Raw genomic sequence first — 17,888 nt, forward strand, 5'->3', positions numbered from 1 at the left:
AAATGAAAGCGAATTTCCTGTATCTCGTATCCAGAACTCCAGACTCCGAACCCCCGCTGAAACATCCATCAAGATGCAATTCGGCCAACGCTTGCACCCTATTTACAGCCGAAGCGGCCAAGGCCGACCAACATTCTCATATGACGCATGCACACTACTTCCAGCACTCTCCACTTTCCAAAGCTCCGGACTACTTCTCCCATTTCGTAGATCTCCTCCCCACCCATCCTCCTCCCACATCTCCCGTCCGAAATATCTCCCTGGATGAAAGACGGTAAGGATCAGCGTCGCGAGGATGATCATCCCACCTTCGAGGGTCATAAATAGTACTTCGTTATTAGCGAGTCTGGAACGAAAGCCGTTGACGAGTTCTGCGACGCGGAAACAGGATCGTGTGAGGATTAGGAGGGTTGCGATGCTGAATGCTGCTTTGCTGTCAGTACATTTCAGATTATGGATGACGGTGGGAAATTTACGAACCATATAAGAAAGTCTTCAGCCCATCAATGTCACCTGCTGGTTTCTCAGGCATGCCATACGCCCAGTTCGTTGCGCGGATGTGTTTTCTATCTGCCTTCACTCTCCAGAAGAACTCAGCAGCAAGAGCAATAAACACAACCAGGCTGGCAACTTGGAAAGCTAACCCTCCAACCATGACGGTGGTTCCAGTCTTAGACGTAGCTCGATCGTTGGCTGTTTCGGCTAGAGCACCGCCTGCAGATTGAAGGACTAAGGCGAGGACATCGGCAGCGATGAAGCATATGGTGTAGGCTTTAGGTGAGATGCGGGAATTGTGGACGCCGAAGTGGACGAGTACTCGGGGGAGAGTGAGGTGTAATGCTGCTGTGAAGAATACTGGTGCGATTGTGATAGAGATGATTTGACTTTTAACAGAGTCAGTATATTAAAAGCGACTGTCTGGTGGGAAAAAACTTTACACGAGGAACGGCCAATCATCAAACATATGTTTCCTCATCACTATTCTGAACGCATATCCAACGATTTCTAAGATCAAGCCACAGAACATGGAGATCGTGTAGCTGTGTGTTCGCGAGCGAAACCATAAGATAACCTGCGCTATGAGAAGAGTAATGAAAATGCTTCCAAATGCGATATTAGCTCCAAAATTGGGAACATATCTGAGGATGGCGTGGTCGAGTGAGCATAATTCGACCGTACATTGATCTAGAGATGTGATATTGGATGCAGTGCCCTCGAGTCCTGTTACGTTTGCAGGCATTGTGGTGTTTTGGGAAAGATTGTAAGATGTAAACACGCACACGCAGTTTAAGAAAGGAAGGAAATTGGAAAAATACTGAACGTACATGAAATTTCAATGGAAGCCACGAGCGGCATACTTAAATCAACACACATCTTTCTTCGAATCGCTATTTGCGTGGAACGAGGGATGCGGCCCAGTACTGTGAGGCTGTGGTCCTTGCCTCATCAGCCTCCAAGGCTATCCAACGGGGCATGGGTCCAGCAACGACCGCATCGCAGAACCAATGAAATGCAGTCAGCTTTCAACAGGATTTGAAGAAGCCTTGCTTCCACTGAGTGGGGATGATCTGGAAATAGATTGAGGCTCGAGAAGAGGTCGTTGAAAGTGCTTGTGAGTCGTTGTTTCTTGTCAGGCTTACTGAAACTGACCTGGATCCTGATGGATACATGAGCTCACCATACATACAGAAAGAATGAGAAGCCGGAGGATCTTTCTCCATCATTCTATCAAGGGCGAGAACGAGACCTGCTCCTCTGAATGTCTGGCGTTTCTACCAACATTCGGGTTTCTGGTTGATGCTAATGTCTGGTTCATGAGCTCGGTGACCGAGAAGCTGTGGCACTGATGCACACTACCCGTGCCCAAATTCGAATATCATAAACCGTTCGATTTGAAACGGTCCAGCAATGTACGGCTGATAGGGCTGCCTGAAGGAGATGTGATTTATTGGTATTCCCTCTTCCGTATGTACTGTACATGTATCGTACAATAATTTGAAATATAATCCCACTCTCTACACATACCAGAACTCCACGCTATCCCAGTACTCTATGCACCAAACTTGGATTCCTTGAACGGGTATCTGGGTTCGTCATCCTTTCTCAGCCACATCTGCTTCTTCTTCTTTGTTGGCACATGCTCGACCCAGACCTGTTTTGCATAATCCTTCATGAACTTCCGGATATATCGAGGATCCCACAACTCGCTAGCTACGCCAAGATCTTTGCAGCAGCGCATGAGTGCGTTCGATTTGCAACCTTCGGTGGCGGTTGGAATGCCTTCGGGCGAGAAGTAATCTTGTTCGCCTCGCGCAACAGATACTAACCTGCAGAGGAATTATATTAGTACTTGTAGCTATCCGTACCAAATTTGAAAGGTTTCCCTACCTTCCATGGGCAACGAGCGCATATTCTCTTGTGATACTCTTCCCCGTAACAATTGTCTCTCCTCTAGGCGCCAGACCCCAACCACCAGGACCAAAAGCCTTGTTCAATATCCGCCTGTACTTGATTTCCGGTAGGTATATAATTCCATCTGGCTTGACTTCTACATCGTCTGCTGGGATCGATGCCAACAGAATCTCTGCAGCTTCCTTCGAGAAGGGCTGTGCAGAGAGGCCGTGGAATGACCTCGTCCAGTCTACCTGCCTGCTTTCTTCGTCGAGAATCAGTGGCTCGTCTGCGAGACCACCAGCCATGTCTTTTATAGGCGATTGATCATCGATAGAGTCTTGCTTTGTTGGTGGTGGGGGTGCTGGCTTTGCTGCATCGACAGTCTTACGGGTATAGCTTGATGCTGGGACAGCTGCATATTGGGGAGTTGTTGAGAGGCATCGCACAGAGCTCGCTGCGTTTCTTGACCGTAATGCGGTTGAGCTCGACTGCCTAGATATAGCTGGTGAGATATTCCTCGTCAGGGCAGAGCGTGCTGCTCTGGGTATTGAGGTCGCCATCGTTGATGCAGCTTTGTGAGGGTTGACGTGAAGTTCGCGATGCACCTCGAGGTCGCGATCTGCCGAGCCACATAGTCGACGTCACGAGAATGACTGGATTGTACATCAAGCATCGAAAATTGGTATTTTGAGCGGAGATAATTTAGTCTCAGTTCTTCATGCATAGAGCAGAGAGGTATTGCTATAACTACAAATGATCTGACAACCCGCCGAACTTCCCTCAACATCGGCCACCGAGGCATTGCGCCGCCACATTAAGCATCCTTCGAATCAGTCCTCTTATCATTCTGATGTTGCTTCCAACACTTCTTGAAGTTCTCCATCTATAAATCATTCCAACGGCGTCAGTAAAGCATCAAATGGTTTCCATGTACACGTGATATGGCTTGGAATCGCTAATTGGAGAAAGCCTCCTTCCTCACCTCGTCTTTGCAAAGTCTCCAATCCTTCTTCTCCCAATAGCAGTCCGTCATTTTGGTGTTCTCCGCTGTGTCTGCATGAGAAGCTGTACTGATATAAGTCCTCAAACTGCACGACTCACCAGCGCAGCCAGTGCTGAAGATACGCTTGTCCCTACAATTCCTCTGTCAGTGGTTGCAAGCCCAACTGTTGAGGGCTTGAATCTCACCATTCATCCGGCTCATCGTCATCTTCCACCGCCGCCGCCACTTTCGAGTCGCTCTCTGACTTCGACATTGTTGATGTCGTGATTGAGAGGATCAGGAGATTCTAAGATATCGTTTGGGCTGAGCTCGGTTGCACTACATACTAAGCCCAAAGATGGCGACGAGGAAGATGAATGTCCTGGTCTATTCAGGTAAATGAACAATTGAATTTTGAAGCAATCATTTTGACGTTTCTAGGCAATGGCAGTACAATTGAATCAGTGAGGCATTGCCTCTACACTTTACGGCGTCTCCTTTCACCCAACTACGCTGTCATTCCCGTGACTGACAACGTGATTCTCAAAGAGCCATGGACCTCCTCATGTGCTCTATTGGTGTTTCCCGGAGGTGCTGATATGGGCTACTGTCGATCTCTGAATGGTGAAGGCAATCGACGTATTGAACAATTCGTCCGTCGAGGTGGCTCGTACCTTGGATTCTGTGCAGGAGGTTACTATGGAAGCTCAAAATGCGAGTTCGAAGTAGGAAATAAAGTCTTGGAAGTCATCGGCAATCGAGAACTCGCTTTCTTCCCGGGAATTTGTCGGGGATGCGCTTTCAAAGGCTTCGTATATCACAGCGAAGCTGGTGCCAAAGCAGTAGAAGTGAAAGTTGACAAGGAAGCTTTCAAGGCTGGTGTGGTTCCTCAAACGTTCCGGTCATATTACAATGGCGGCGGAATATTCGTTGATGCAAAGTCTCTTACGGAGAAAGGTGTTGAGGTTCTTGCCAACTATTCAGCCGATGTGGATGTTGAAGGAGGCCCAGCCGCTGTGGTCTACTGCAAAGTTGGCGAAGGGGGAGCAATATTGACCGGACCCCATCCAGAGTGAGTTGATCGCGCCTCGGTGTATCGACCATTGACGCACTCTAACAATATGCAGGTTTGCCGCGGTCAACCTTGATCCAAAACCAAATGTCCCAAACTACCCGGCGCTTGTCAAAGACTTAGCGGAGGACGATGAGTCCCGCGTCAACTTCTTGAAGGCTTGTTTGGCCAAATTTGGGCTGATAGTGAGCGAAGAGACATCCTCGGTACCATCCCTTTCTCGTCTACATCTCTCATCTATGTATCACTATCTGGTCCCAGAGCTACTAGCCTCTTGGGAAGATATCATCACAAGAGAGGATGATGAGGAGTACATCAAAGGAGAGAATGATACATTCCACTTGGAAAAACAAGAGTCTCGCTGGTCTCTAAACCAAATTGCCAAAGCCCTCCCTTTACCTGGTGTTTTTAAAGGACAAGAGCCTGTGGCTGATCAAGTCGATGGTGCATCTGATGACAGAATTGTCGACTATAACGCCATCATGAAGCGTCTTATACCGCATGAGACAGAATGGCCTGGCACAAAAGAGACGCCATATTTCAATCATCATGCATTCTACGCGAACCTGAAAAAGTACCAAGAAGAGAGGGGAGGCGAAGCAGAAGAGTATGGAAAATATCTGATATATGGTGAGGTTGTGACTAGTACAAACACTCTGCTTGAAAAGTGAGTCATGCTAAGTATGCGTACTCTCTTCAATGCTGATACGGATTAGGAATCCTAAGCTTCTTTCTACCTTACCGCCAGGGTTTACTGTCACAGCCACTACTCAGGTAGCCGGTCGAGGTCGAGGCTCCAACGTCTGGGTTTCGCCAGCAGGCTGTTTGATCTTCTCAACCACGATGAAGCATCCCATGGAATTAAGTAACACTGCACCTGTAGTGTTCATCCAGTATCTGGCTGCGATCGCTATTGCTGAGGGTATTCATTCATATGACCGAGGTTTCCAAGATGTGCCAGTCAAGCTCAAGTGGCCCAACGATATTTGTAAGTCTTGATTCGCAAATTATGTGTTTGTTCGATTGTACTAACAACGATGGAAAGACGCGCAGGACCCTACGAAACCAGGCAAGAAAGAATACGTCAAAATTGGTGGCATCTTAGTCAACTCTTCTTACTCATCTGGGAGTTATGATCTTGTCGTAGGCATTGGTCTCAATACCACCAACACGGCACCGACGACATCCCTCAACGCGTTGCTAGGCCCCGGCTTGACGCCATTCACACTCGAGAAATTGCTTGCGAGGATTCTCACCAAGTTTGAAACCATTTACAAAGGTTTCTGCCGAACAGGATTCGACCAGAAATTGGAAGAGACATATTACAAGCACTGGCTACATACCGATCAAATTGTGACTTTGGAGGCAGAAGGTGGGGTCAGGGCCCGAGTGAAGGGTATCACGAGGGACTGGGGTTTGCTCACAGCGGAAGAATTGGGCTGGGAAGATCGACCGACGGGCAAGATCTGGGAGCTGCAGAGTGACAGCAATAGCTTTGACTTCTTTAAGGGGCTGCTGAAACGGAAAACCTGAGCTATGAATTGGAATGTTGGTTCGCTTACCCTGATGATTCATTCGATGATGCTTTGTACAATGTCAACAAACTTCGGTATCAGCTAGCTGATATACCTCCGTACGTATGGAAGAAATTTGGTAGCGAAAAACAGCGGCCCCGTTATTTTGGAGGCTATTCTATATTAATTGACTCCGGGTGGCTTAGTGGAGCTTGGATCAAACAGCTAAGCACCTCCGCTGCCGAGACGGCAATTCCGAAGCCACCTACAATACTTTCCGATGCAAATTCGTGAACCAGATCTTCGGTATCATGCATGTCATAATGCAGTCGAGCGCCATAAATGAGACACAAAGTGTAGCTTTGAAGTTCTTGAAGTGCAACGTTGAAAGCAAGAAAGAGCCGCAAGCCAGATTCTATCTTGCACCAGATTACCACAGCATCCACAATCCCCTGAGATCTCGGCCTTTGTCTCAAACACCTGGGACCCGATTTCCGAAGCCAATCATTTAACAGGTGGAGATATTCAGAACTCAAAAATATTCGGTTCGTTACCAGAAAATCCCTGATTGGCGGAAACGAGCTGAGCCCTTCATCTATTCCAAGAAGCTTTTCCATGCGACGATCACTCGCCTGATCGATCTGAATTTCGGCATCTGCCCGCATGAGGAATTATGGATCAAAACTCCAACAATTCGACCCCTCTTTCTTCTAGAAGCAATGGCTCTCAGCCAATTCGAATATATCTGAGACGGCGTTTGCTACTCCGCACTTCTTGTTTTGACCAGGTAAGTGAGGCTATTCCGCAGGCACCGGTTTGTATAAAAGTACCTATTTCCCACCAAGGAAATTCTTCTGCAGCCCATCAGCTGTTGACTCCTACGTTGCCTTCATTGACTTCGTACTTACACTCGTTCATTTCCTGCTTTTCTCAAACACATTCTTTTCAGTACCGAAGTCATTTCTACATCGTCATCATGAAGTTCAGCATCTCCCTTGTCTCTGCCTTTTTGGCTGCCACAGTTGTGGCAACTCCAACTCCAACGGAGCTTGAGAAGCGTGCTACTACTATGTGTGGAAACTGGGGCACAGTTGCTACTGGTGGACTTACAGTTTATCACAACACTTGGGGTTCTGGGAGTGCCACTTCTGGTTCTCAGTGCACCACTTTCAACTCAATCAGCTCGGCCGGTAAGCAAGTTCCAAGTCTGGTCTCAGGCCTTCATGGATTGGCCTCTAGATATTCAAGAACTTATACTGATTCAAAAATTAGGCTCAGTTTCCTGGTCAACTACTTGGACCTGGGCTGGTGGAGCTAATCAGGTCAAGTCCTACTCCAACGTTGCTCTCGAGAAGGTGAACAAGCAGCTCTCAGCTATCTCGTCCATTCCATCAACATGGACATGGAGGTGAGATTACATCAGTATTCCGAACCGCGAGAAGCAATATTAATTTCCCACAGACAATCCGGTTCCAACGTCGTGTCCGATGTGTCCTATGACCTCTGGCTCGCCCCTTCAGTCGGAGCCAACAACCAGTACGAGATCATGGTCTGGCTAGGATCATACGGAGGAGCTGGTCCAATCTCGTCGACCTACAACGCTGCCGGAAATGCTGTTCCCATCGCTAGCCCTACCATTTTGGGCACTACCTGGAAGCTGTTCAAGGGACCAAACGGCGACACCACTGTCTTCTCTTTCGTTGCCCCATCCAACATTGGTAACTTTAGCGGCGATCTCAAGCAATTCTTCAACTACTTGACCAGCAGCCAGGGTGTTTCCACCTCTGCTGTTGTCACCAGCTTGCAGTCTGGTACCGAGCCCTTCACAGGTTAGTTCTTCTCTCAGGTTCCCGTGTGCTTTTGCAATGCTGAAGTTTCTAGGCTCAAATGTTGTCTTCACAACCTCCGCATACACTATCAAGGTTGTGTAAATGTGGGCATAGAGTTGAGGAGTCTGTGAAAGTTGCCAACTGCTCCATTTCACGGCTGCCCGGGAAGGATGCGTTTGTGGTGGTATTCTACCTGTACATATTACCATGCACATATGGAGCTCATGGAAGGCAAATACTGAAGTCTGATCGATTTGAGCCAAAAACACTTTCAGGAGTAAGAATGCTGCCAAAGCCATTGCACTTTTGTATCGATACTTGAGATGCGTGTGACTTTTACCGTCGAATGCCTTTTGCGAAGTTGTTCCCCTTATTGGAGCACTTGCTGTCTCTTCAAAACATTCTTAGCTGTCTGATGGTTCTTATGTGCTTACCAAAAAGAGGAATTTAATTACAATGTGAGGCTTTTTCGGGGAGTAAGTCAAGACAGCTCTTTTCTTCTTCCACGATGGAGGTTGTCAAAAATTGCCCAAGAAGGATCCATTTATTTATCTCAAGCACGGCGGGAATATTATCAGGTGATAATAGTTCATCATGCCGTTCAATAGTTTGAGCTAATTTGGCAGACAAGCTACAGTAGGAGACACTTGCGGGTAGAAACCGGCTTTTGAGTCTTTACGTCTTTCGGTTTCGTAAGCGAAGCGAGGCATCTGCTTTATATTGATGATGCGTCGATTTCTCCGCTACGCACTAGCCGCTTTCATGGTATAACAAGATAAAATGAGAGAAAAAATGATTCTGTCACGGATTACAGAAAGTGGCATATGGCAATCAGACTATCACCATGAGTCCTGCAGCGAAACTTCCTAGCCGGGCTTGGGTGACTCTCTTGACTCGGACAAACTACATCGCAGGAGCAGTCCTACTTGCACATAGCCTCCAAAAGCACAAGTCAAACTATCCACTCATCATTCTCTACACTCCGAGCTTGCCGAAGGAATGCCTCCCAGCACTTCGCCATGAAGCATCACTCAGCAATGCAATTCTCAGACCAACGGAACCTCTGGTTCCAAAAGAACAGAGAAACTTGATAGCAGCGAGATTCGAGGATACCTGGACTAAATTGCGTATTTTTGAATTGTTTGATTATGACAAGCTGGTTTTTCTCGATGCAGATATGTTGGTTTTCCGCAACATGGATGAGCTCTTTGATCTCGAATTGCCGGGGAAAGATTGGATTGCTGCAAATCATTGCTGTGTGTGTAATCTGGATAAAGATGAATGGGCTCCTGGCGACTGGGTCAAGGAGAACTGTGCGTATACTGGTCTCACCCATCCGACTTGTCTGGACAATCCCGTTCGTGTTCCAAGAGGTGGGGAAGGTCTTAGGACGCATACCCTCCTCAATAGTGGACTCTTCATATGCTCTCCGTACGAGCAGCTGTGGACAGATATGCTCCAGTTTCTGGAAACCTCACCGCTTGTGAAGGACTTCATGTTCCCTGACCAGGATTTTCTCGCTGAGTTCTTTCGGGGAAAGTGGCAAGCTGTTGGCTACCAATACAACGCGCTGAAGACAATGCGGTACTGGCATCCGGAAATGTGGAGGGATGAGGAGATCAGAAACTTGCATTATATTGTGGACAAGCCCTGGAGCAAACGTGTAGGGAGTGACGGTATCGCTGGATATCTGGGAAGGGATGGGGTGACGCACCAATGGTGGTGGGATGAGTATGAAAGCTGGGAGAATGAGAGAGAAAATGTGGGTGAGACTGCTGTCTTGGATATGGTACGGAGGAGTTCTCCTGCATTAGAACGACTGGGAGCGATCAGCACGAAGGTAAACAACTCACACATTATCCCCCAGAGCAATTTTCATGCTCAGCCAACGAGAGCATGACATGAAATATTGCTACGACTCAGAAATGCCGAGAACTTGACCCCAGAACTTGACCCCGGAAAAGAAGTTCCCCTTTTCGGTGCCGATATCCGAAGGAAAGAGCGAAAGGCTCGAGGAGCGTGAACATAGAGTGCGCTCTGAGCGGAAAATCGATATCTGTCCTATGGTCAGGATCATGATAAATATGAAGCAAAGAAGTTATCTGACCGTTTCTCTATTTGCCAAATGAGTTAGTTGCAAGTCTTCTGTCATTAATGCTGAGCATTTTCTTGTTACGGTAAAGCGTGCCGGGGATTACTAAGTGACTCCTGATCGGATCTTAAGTCCTAGATTAAATATCGGACTTCTCCCCAACTTTTCTGATACTCGAAGAACCATACACAATACTCATTGAAAGACTCCAGCGGAATGAAATCATCGTCAGATTTGGCAGACATCGTCCGGCGCGACCCAACACGCCTTTCGGTTCACTTGTCGTTCTGAAGCGGTTCCTTTGCTACTTCGCAGCGGGAAGTCCGGAAGAGCATGAATTGACGGTATGATTGTCTTATTCCCCATTTCCCAGTCTTCATTCACCTGAAATACTTCGGGAGCTTTCCGAAAGCCTATTTGGACGCGATGTTGTTTGTTGTGTTGACAATTCAAGAACCTGAGGGTCAGCTCGGTTCCAGATCCAGGAGAAGCCCCTGATGGGACGACCGAGAGACAGCGCTGACTTCGAGTAGACATCGAGATGCGCAAGTTTTTGTCCCAGACTTTACTTTGGAGGTTTGAAGATGTTCAAAAAGAACGAAGACGCGAAAACCTGGGCACGAAGTGTTTTTGATCCGAGAGTTCCGAAGACCGTTCGCCAATGCCAGCACTAGCCCACATATCTACCTTCCGGCACCCCTCCATTCTCTCGAATCTCACTACCCCATGGACTGAAAAAGCATTTCCATGTCTTAGATCCAAAATTACGATCCCTAAGGACTGGGACTGGTAACGAACGATTTAGACTTCACCTTCCACGATCGACATCCCTGCTTTCAGTTCCTGGTCACTCCTTGCACGGTAAATCCCCAGATCGCCACCCCGCCTTGCTATGCATCATGAACCTTTGATGCTGGCCTACCTCGAACACTCGACACTTTCGGCCTTCTCTCAGTTCAAATCGATTCTGAGTTCCTTCAAAATGGGAAGGCAGTCCACCATTTCTAATAGCTCCTGCCGTTAATCGAGCGGATGTTCCTGGAAGCGACATGTTGACCTGGATCATCCTGTCCTGCTCTTTCCCCGAGACCATGTATCCGCAACATCATCTAGGGCTTCCAGGCATACAATGCAAACTTCTGAAAGTTGATGTCGGAGATGAAGGTGAGCTGTCAGTCATTGAGTATGTCCCTTTCATACGGTTAGATTTGATTCCTGTCTGCGAGTGAGGATCTCGGCACATGTCTAGTGCACCAGCCCAAAGACCATTTGTGGCGAGAGTCATTGTGCCACGAGTTCAAGACCATTTTGTTCTTCCATCTCGATTATCACGCATGTTTTCTTCTGTATTGAGCATATCTTTGACCTTTCCAAAGCCATTGCCTCTGTGTTACCCCAGCTACAGTCATGTTGTTGCTTATCTTTTTACTTATTATGTTTGGTGTAACCAAGCAGCTACCGTTAGCTTTCTAGAACTTGAATTCGTCAGTGGGAATATTGGTGTAGTGCCAGTCGCCGAAGCTACTTGTTCAACTTTCTCTTGTATCCAGCTTGACCTTATTCGTGTTATTTCAATGGCAGTACCTCACATTTGTCGAGTTTTGCCTCAGGATATATTTTTCAGTTCGATCAAGAAGACATACATTTTTCTCATGGCCTGCGAGGACCATATCTAGAGGACTTTGAGTATGCACTTTTGCATGGACTTTCTCTCCATGGGAAAGACGCGATAAACAGTTGACATAGACCCACCAGGAAGATGCGCGTCGCACTCGCCACAACGACTAGAGCTTGAGAAAAGGAGGAACATCGTGAACGCCTCATTGCCTTCATATCCTGCTTCGAAGGATGAGATTGGAGCATTTGTATCGAAATGCGGAGCTTTGCGGACCATGGATGGATGCGCACCTATCGATCGAGGTTTACAACTTAGCAGCGAATTATGCTGCATATTCAATTGGTCTCAACATTTCGATCACCTCACCAGAACCTTCATTGAGACGGCAATCCGTTCCAAGATTTTTAGGACCGACCCCCATCTCCGTGATCCCGTCCCTAATTCGCTTCCACGCAATCACCCGTGCCGCATTACGACCACCTTACGAGACTCCACACATGTCGGTCTTTGCATGAGATCAAGAGGTAACGCAGGATGATTGAAAGGGCACCATTCCTGCCTCAAGGAGTACGCAAGAGCTCGCCATACGATGAAACGATACGAGCAGACGAATCCATCCGGTGAAGAAGTCGCCGAGCGGCCAGGCTCGTGAATTTATTCCTCCCGCTGTCACAGCCTGTCAGCTCATTATTGGCGTCCTATGTCGGCGAAACTTCAAGCTCAAAGTTCCAACACGGACAAATTTTCTCATTCATCCGATGTTTTCACCCAATCACGATGCGTGGTGTTCATTCTTTCGTCCCTGTCCATGCACAGCCCATCTGTTGAATCCACTCTCCAGACCCCCGTCGATTACCGTACTCGTTTCGCGAAAATGTAAATAGCCGCCAAACCCTTTTCGACCATCAAGTGCGATAGGCCGGCCGGCCTGTTTACACATGAACACAACTCATGGTGGCGTATCGAAAACGACTATCATGTCTTGGAAGCGCATGCTCGACGGGGTTCTGCCACATACACATGCTAAAAGTTGCCTGTGGCTAAAGTCGTGCCATCAACGCCCGAGGCAATTTCCAGAAAGTTGGTTGCCAAGTGTTACACTCAAATCAAGATTCGGGTTGATCAGGGGGGGGGTCAACAGTCTCAACTTTACAGACCTTGCTTGCCTCGGGAAGCCCCGTTCTTATTTAGGCTTTGGAACACAAGAATTGCCTCTTTTCTTTATCTGAGCTGAGTCTCCAGCAAATTGGCTTTCGGCAGCTGATGGGGTCGGTCTCACCAGGGGTCCAAATAGGGGTCCAACGAATTGCCATATCCGAGCACCTCGACAGAACTATGCGGTCCACAATAGGTCTAATCCAGACGCACCCAATCTTGCGATCTCTGCACGCCAAGTTTCCCATGGATATCGAAATACCTGAAATTCTGAATTCCCCAGAACTTTGGGTGTTCTCGGCCTGTCGGGGGCAGGGTCCGCGTAACATGCAGGGTTCTCTCTGGGGCGCAATCTCAATGAACACCTTCCCCATTCGGGTCCTCCTTCAAAAGATCGTGCTTTTCAGTCCTTGGCTTAGGGGTACAAACTGCTCTTATATGAGGAGGTTGCCGGCCTTGACTTTTCTTGGTGGGTTTGTTGCTTTCTCTTGTGATTTTCGCCTTCTCTTCGCTCTTTTCCTGTTTGCGCATTCATAACTCTCCGAGCTGCCATTCACATTCCTTTGAACATGGCGCCGTCCAAAAGAGAGACCGTACTGTGTCCTGTAGAGGTCAATCAGCTGATCGACGATGGTCACGCAATCGTTATTCTCGATCGGAAAGTCTTGAAGTTGGATTCGTGGTTGCAATATCATCCAGGAGGAGATAAATGTATCCTACATATGGTTGGTAGAGATGCAAGCGATGAAATCGTTGCGTAAGTTTGCCTATGTACAGCCAATCTTGAAATCATGATGCTGAGACTTGTCAATCTTGAAGATTCCATCCTGCCGATGTGAGGAAGCAAATGCTTCGCTATCAGATTGGTGTTCTTGTAAACCGATGGGAGAATGTCCTTCCACCATTGCAAAGAGGATATGGAGAAGAGACCAAGGAAACTGTCGAGATAGAAATCGACGACAGCTCCGAGACGGAATCTCTTAGCAGCTCAGCAAACCTTTCTGATATTTTTGACGACGACCTCGTCAGTCCAGCCCTAACTCGCCGCCGGACTCGGAATGGTTCTATCTCTTCCCGCTCATCAGTCTCGGATGCTGAAAGTACTGCTCCACCGAAGACTGAAATTCAGAGAGACACCAAGCTTCCCGAGCCGACATCAGAACCAACCGAATCCGCTCCGCCAATGGACCAAGAAAAGCTTGACGCCATTGCTGAATCATTCCGCAATCTCATCGTCAAGCTAGAGGATCGAGGTCTCTACAACTGCAACTACTGGGCCTACATGAGTGACATCACGAGACTGACTATTATCTTTGCTACCATGATTTTCCTTCTCCACAAAGGCTGGTATGTCACCTCATCGCTCTTTATGGGTGGCTTTTGGCATCAAATGGTCTTCATTGCCCACGATGCTGGTCATAAAGGTATCACTCACAACTACCACATCGACACTCTCATCGGTATGACCATCGGCAATCACTTGGGTGGTCTATCAATGGGTTGGTGGAAACGATCCCACAACATCCACCATATCGTGACAAACGATCCAGCTCACGACGAAGGTATCCAGCATCTTCCATTCATGGCCGTCTCAACCGAGTTCTTCAAATCCCTGTACTCCACATACCATGATCGTATCATGGCCTACAACTCTTTCGCCCAAGCCGTCATACCGTACCAAAAGTACCTATACTATCCACTACTCTGCTTCGGACGCTTCAACCTCTACGTGCTTTCTCTGGAATTCATCTTCATGGACAAGGGACCCAAGTCCAACAGATGGCACCGATTCTACGAGCTCTCCGGCCAAGTATTCTTCTGGTTCTGGTTCGGCTACCTAATCATGTGGTGTTCCATCCCAACCTGGACGCAGCGCTTCCTCTTCCTCATGATCTCACACATGGTCACCATGCCACTACACGTTCAATTCACACTCTCCCACTTCGCCATGTCGACCATCACGCCTGGTCGCAACGAGCCATGGGCTTTGCAACAGCTGCGCACGACTATGGATGTCGACTGCCCGGCTTGGCTGGACTGGATGCACGGCGGTCTCCAGTTCCAGACTATTCATCACCTGTTCCCGACTTTGCCCCGACACAACCTGCGCCAGGCAAGCGAGGAGGTCAAGGTCTGGTCGAAGGAGGTGGGTGTTAAGTACGAGGTGTACGGGTTTGTGGAGTGCAATGGCAAGGTTCTGAGTAGATTAGAGGAGGTGGGACGACAGGCGCGATTCATGAAGGAATGTCAGGAGCGGGTCTTGAATGACGGGGAGTTCCTCCATGGACACTGGGAATGATTTTTTGTGCTGCGTTGCGATATAGGAATTACGATTTTGTGCTTTTTTTTTGTTTATTAGATGGTGGGTTAACTTGTCGATGTTGTACAGTACTATACCAGGAAAGCTACAGGAAAAGACGAGATCAGACCAGCAATAGAATACGATTTTCTTCTTTCTAGATTTTCTTGCTTTGTGCTACCAATATATGCAGGTATGTTAATTTACATACAATCAAACCCCTTGCCGGATTCGACCCGAACTTTCCTATTGGTACATTCCTTTTCCCGGCGCTCCGGCAATAATAATACGGTTGGTACAGTAAGCACGGCAGTAGATTTATCTGGTAACTTATCTAAAATAAAGTTCAAACTCTCTTTTAGGTGACGGATAACGGTCAGGTACCAGCCAGCCATGCACTAAATCAATGCCTCAACACAAGTGCTTACCTACCCACGCATGTTGTTGGCCCGTCCCCGTCCCCGTCCCGTATATTTAGTACAGCACGGTAGCTCCGCTCCGCCATGGTCTGTTCTCGTCTCCTGGCGGCGGCGTTCGATACGACCGGCTACCGGGTACTGATTCGATCTTCGTAAAAAATAATATCACTCGAGGACGCGAACGCGACTCGTTACCTCGACATTTCTTTATATTGAAAGCCGGCCGACTTTATAAAGCTCCCGTCAAGTCTGCATTTCATTTCATTTCATTTCGACTCTGCATTCGTACTACCGTTCCTTGGCGGAGGAGGAAGAGGAGGAGTCGGACCGGAGCGATATACGACGAGGAGTGGAACCCTGTTCCCTTACGCATACCAGCGTACGAAGACGAGCGCGAAGCCGAGATGTACGACGATGAGCCTGTCCCGGTCCCGATATACCGGTCTAGAGTCCTGGGTGTTCTGTTTCTATTTCTATTTCTGTTTCTGTTTTGGGAGGAGGGGTGGGTGTTGATGTAGCGGGAGCGAGAGGGAGAAGGAGATGGATACGATCCTGTTCCTGCGTTGTGTCCTGCCGGCCGCGGGTGGTGGTTTGTATTGGTATTGGTACCGTTTACGCTCCTGCTGGGACTGTTGGGGTTGTTATTATATGGCACGCCGTACCCAGTCCGCTCTCTTCTGCGCCCGCGATCTACGTCGTGCTCTGGTCCGAGCATTGAGCTGAATTTTTCGAGGTGTCGCTCGCGTCTTGCTTTTGCGTCTGCTTCTTCCTCTTTTTGGATTTGTGACAGGTATCGGTTATGATCTTCGCCGAAACGTTCTTGTCGCTCATCGTCGGCGCTGTAGCCGTCGAGGCCGGGCTTCTGTTCGTATTCGTAGGGTTTGAGGGCGTAGCGGCGGGGGACGGGGAAGGGTGTTGGGTGGGTGGTGGGGTTATCGGATGCTGAGTCTGGTGTTTGGGATGTGGTTGATGATGATGAGGTTGTTGGTGTTGGTGATGGGGATGTGTGGTGTGGTAGGTCTTGATTTCCATTTGCGCCTTCGTTGTGTGGTTCGTTCACCTGGCTGTTCGTTCCTGAGGTTCTATACAGCTTCCCAGATCCGTTCGTAGTCCAGTCACGAATAACTTGTCTCTCCTTTTCTCTTTCCTGCCTCTCCCTTTCCTTCTCCTTCTCCATCTCCATCTCCCTCTCCGTCATCCTCCTTCTACTACCATCTTCCTTTGACTCTCTATCCCGCATCCCCTCCTGTTGAAGCGCTTGCATTCTCCTCATCTCAAGTCTCTCCGCCCTTTCTCTCTCAGCCCGCTCAGTGCTCTCGGCCCGCTCAATCTTCTCCCTCTCAATTCTCTCAAGCCGCTCTTTCTCCCTCCTCTCAACACCACCACACCAGCAATCATCTCCTCTCCTCCAGCCTTCAACATCCACAACATCAGATTCGATGTTGCTCATGAAGAGCACTTTTGTCTGTTCTTGTTCTCTGGGATCTGGATGAGATTGAGAAGGAGCTTTCCTGTTGGATTTTGATTTTGGGTTCGGCTTGTGGACGGGCCTGTTGCTGGCTATGAAGCAGTATACACATGTGCTTTCGCGGATGTGTGCTATGGATAGGTTGTCGGTTTTGTGACCGCTGGTGAGGTAGTTGTAGGCTTTTTGGTAGAAGGATGGGGACGAAAGGTGGTCGCTTGTTAGGGGATCGGTATCGGTGTTGGGTTTGATTTTGGACTTGGACTTGAACTTGAACTTGGACTTGGTTTTAGCTTTGTCTTTGGATTCGGAGCCGTCTTCAGGGAGAGGGAGAGGGAGTGTGAGGGTGTGTAGAAGCTTCTGGAGGGCTTCGATGTGTGATACGCGGTCCTCGGCTGGAGTTCCGAGGAGCGAGGATTGTATCGCGGTTATGAGGGTAGCGGTAGTGAGTGAGTAGGAGGAGTCTGCTGAGCTGAGATCTGTGTGGGAATCGAAAGGACTTGGGTTGGTGGTTGAGGGATTGGTGCATGTGCTTGTGCTCTTGCTGTCTCTAGAGGTACGGCGGAGATGTATGCTATGTTGGGGAGTTGAGTTAGTTGTGATGTTTCTTTATGGCTTATTCTATGGGATTAACTGAAAAGAAGGAGATGACAAACCGTTTGAAGATATTGAAACTGGCCACTTTGCCAGACCGTGAACTTTCGTTAATCATAGTTGCCTACAAGATCTCTGCGATCTTAACTCTAAACAAAATGGCTGGCGATGAACATAATATCGGGGAATCTATGAGATGAGATATGAATGAGGGTACAGGATGAGGAAAGCAGAGAAATTTGTGTGTGCCTTGAGCTAGTACATTGGACTGGTGTAGTGGCATCACTCTGAGAAATTTATGGCAATACGTCAGTTGCTCCCTTGGACGATGGTAGTGGGCCGACGGGTTGAGCTGGTTGTTTGGTTCGAACCGTGGAAGCAAGCGGGTGGTCTAAAATAGTAAAGTGAAGCGAGATTTGGAAGTTTGAATCATCGAAATATCGGGAAGATCAAAA

The 17,888-nt window shown here is 48.2% G+C and overlaps 8 protein-coding genes across 8 annotated transcripts; 4 read left to right on the forward strand and 4 right to left on the reverse strand.

Moving 5' to 3' along the window:
• Nucleotides 1-102: 102 nt before the first annotated feature.
• ONS95_011961 (uncharacterized protein) lies at nucleotides 103-1,240 on the reverse strand (the record flags this gene model as incomplete). Its single annotated transcript, XM_058505566.1, has 3 exons — nucleotides 103-425; nucleotides 481-884; nucleotides 939-1,240. 3 exons carry the CDS (start codon nucleotides 1,238-1,240, stop codon nucleotides 103-105), a joined length of 1,029 nt encoding a protein of 342 aa, XP_058358088.1.
• Nucleotides 1,241-2,050: 810 nt separating this feature from the next.
• Nucleotides 2,051-2,954, reverse strand: ONS95_011962 (uncharacterized protein; the record flags this gene model as incomplete). Its single annotated transcript, XM_058505567.1, has 2 exons — nucleotides 2,051-2,327; nucleotides 2,389-2,954. The coding sequence occupies 2 exons, from the start codon at nucleotides 2,952-2,954 to the stop codon at nucleotides 2,051-2,053; spliced, it is 843 nt and encodes a 280-aa protein (XP_058358089.1).
• Nucleotides 2,955-3,349: 395 nt separating this feature from the next.
• ONS95_011963 (uncharacterized protein) lies at nucleotides 3,350-3,650 on the reverse strand (the record flags this gene model as incomplete). The annotated part of the gene is made up of 2 exons (XM_058505568.1): nucleotides 3,350-3,527; nucleotides 3,583-3,650. 2 exons carry the CDS (start codon nucleotides 3,648-3,650, stop codon nucleotides 3,350-3,352), a joined length of 246 nt encoding a protein of 81 aa, XP_058358090.1.
• An 84-nt stretch (nucleotides 3,651-3,734) lies between these two features.
• BPL1 (biotin holocarboxylase synthetase) lies at nucleotides 3,735-5,981 on the forward strand (the record flags this gene model as incomplete). The annotated part of the gene is made up of 5 exons (XM_058505569.1): nucleotides 3,735-3,771; nucleotides 3,818-4,448; nucleotides 4,504-5,115; nucleotides 5,165-5,436; nucleotides 5,494-5,981. 5 exons carry the CDS (start codon nucleotides 3,735-3,737, stop codon nucleotides 5,979-5,981), a joined length of 2,040 nt encoding a protein of 679 aa, XP_058358091.1.
• A 957-nt stretch (nucleotides 5,982-6,938) lies between these two features.
• On the forward strand, nucleotides 6,939-7,893 carry ONS95_011965 (uncharacterized protein; the record flags this gene model as incomplete). Its single annotated transcript, XM_058505570.1, has 4 exons — nucleotides 6,939-7,152; nucleotides 7,235-7,370; nucleotides 7,424-7,791; nucleotides 7,844-7,893. 4 exons carry the CDS (start codon nucleotides 6,939-6,941, stop codon nucleotides 7,891-7,893), a joined length of 768 nt encoding a protein of 255 aa, XP_058358092.1.
• A 742-nt stretch (nucleotides 7,894-8,635) lies between these two features.
• ONS95_011966 (uncharacterized protein) lies at nucleotides 8,636-9,691 on the forward strand (the record flags this gene model as incomplete). Its single annotated transcript, XM_058505571.1, has 1 exon — nucleotides 8,636-9,691. One exon carries the CDS (start codon nucleotides 8,636-8,638, stop codon nucleotides 9,689-9,691), a length of 1,056 nt encoding a protein of 351 aa, XP_058358093.1.
• Nucleotides 9,692-13,225: 3,534 nt separating this feature from the next.
• ONS95_011967 (uncharacterized protein) lies at nucleotides 13,226-14,955 on the forward strand (the record flags this gene model as incomplete). Its single annotated transcript, XM_058505572.1, has 2 exons — nucleotides 13,226-13,413; nucleotides 13,476-14,955. 2 exons carry the CDS (start codon nucleotides 13,226-13,228, stop codon nucleotides 14,953-14,955), a joined length of 1,668 nt encoding a protein of 555 aa, XP_058358094.1.
• Nucleotides 14,956-15,104: 149 nt separating this feature from the next.
• Nucleotides 15,105-17,551, reverse strand: ONS95_011968 (uncharacterized protein; the record flags this gene model as incomplete). Its single annotated transcript, XM_058505573.1, has 2 exons — nucleotides 15,105-17,413; nucleotides 17,496-17,551. The coding sequence occupies 2 exons, from the start codon at nucleotides 17,549-17,551 to the stop codon at nucleotides 15,631-15,633; spliced, it is 1,839 nt and encodes a 612-aa protein (XP_058358095.1). The 3' UTR covers nucleotides 15,105-15,630.
• Nucleotides 17,552-17,888: the final 337 nt, after the last annotated feature.

This window comes from Cadophora gregata (assembly GCF_030347475.1).
Source record: "Cadophora gregata isolate MNR1 chromosome Unknown scaffold_6, whole genome shotgun sequence".
Taxonomy (NCBI): domain Eukaryota; kingdom Fungi; phylum Ascomycota; class Leotiomycetes; order Helotiales; family Ploettnerulaceae; genus Cadophora; species Cadophora gregata.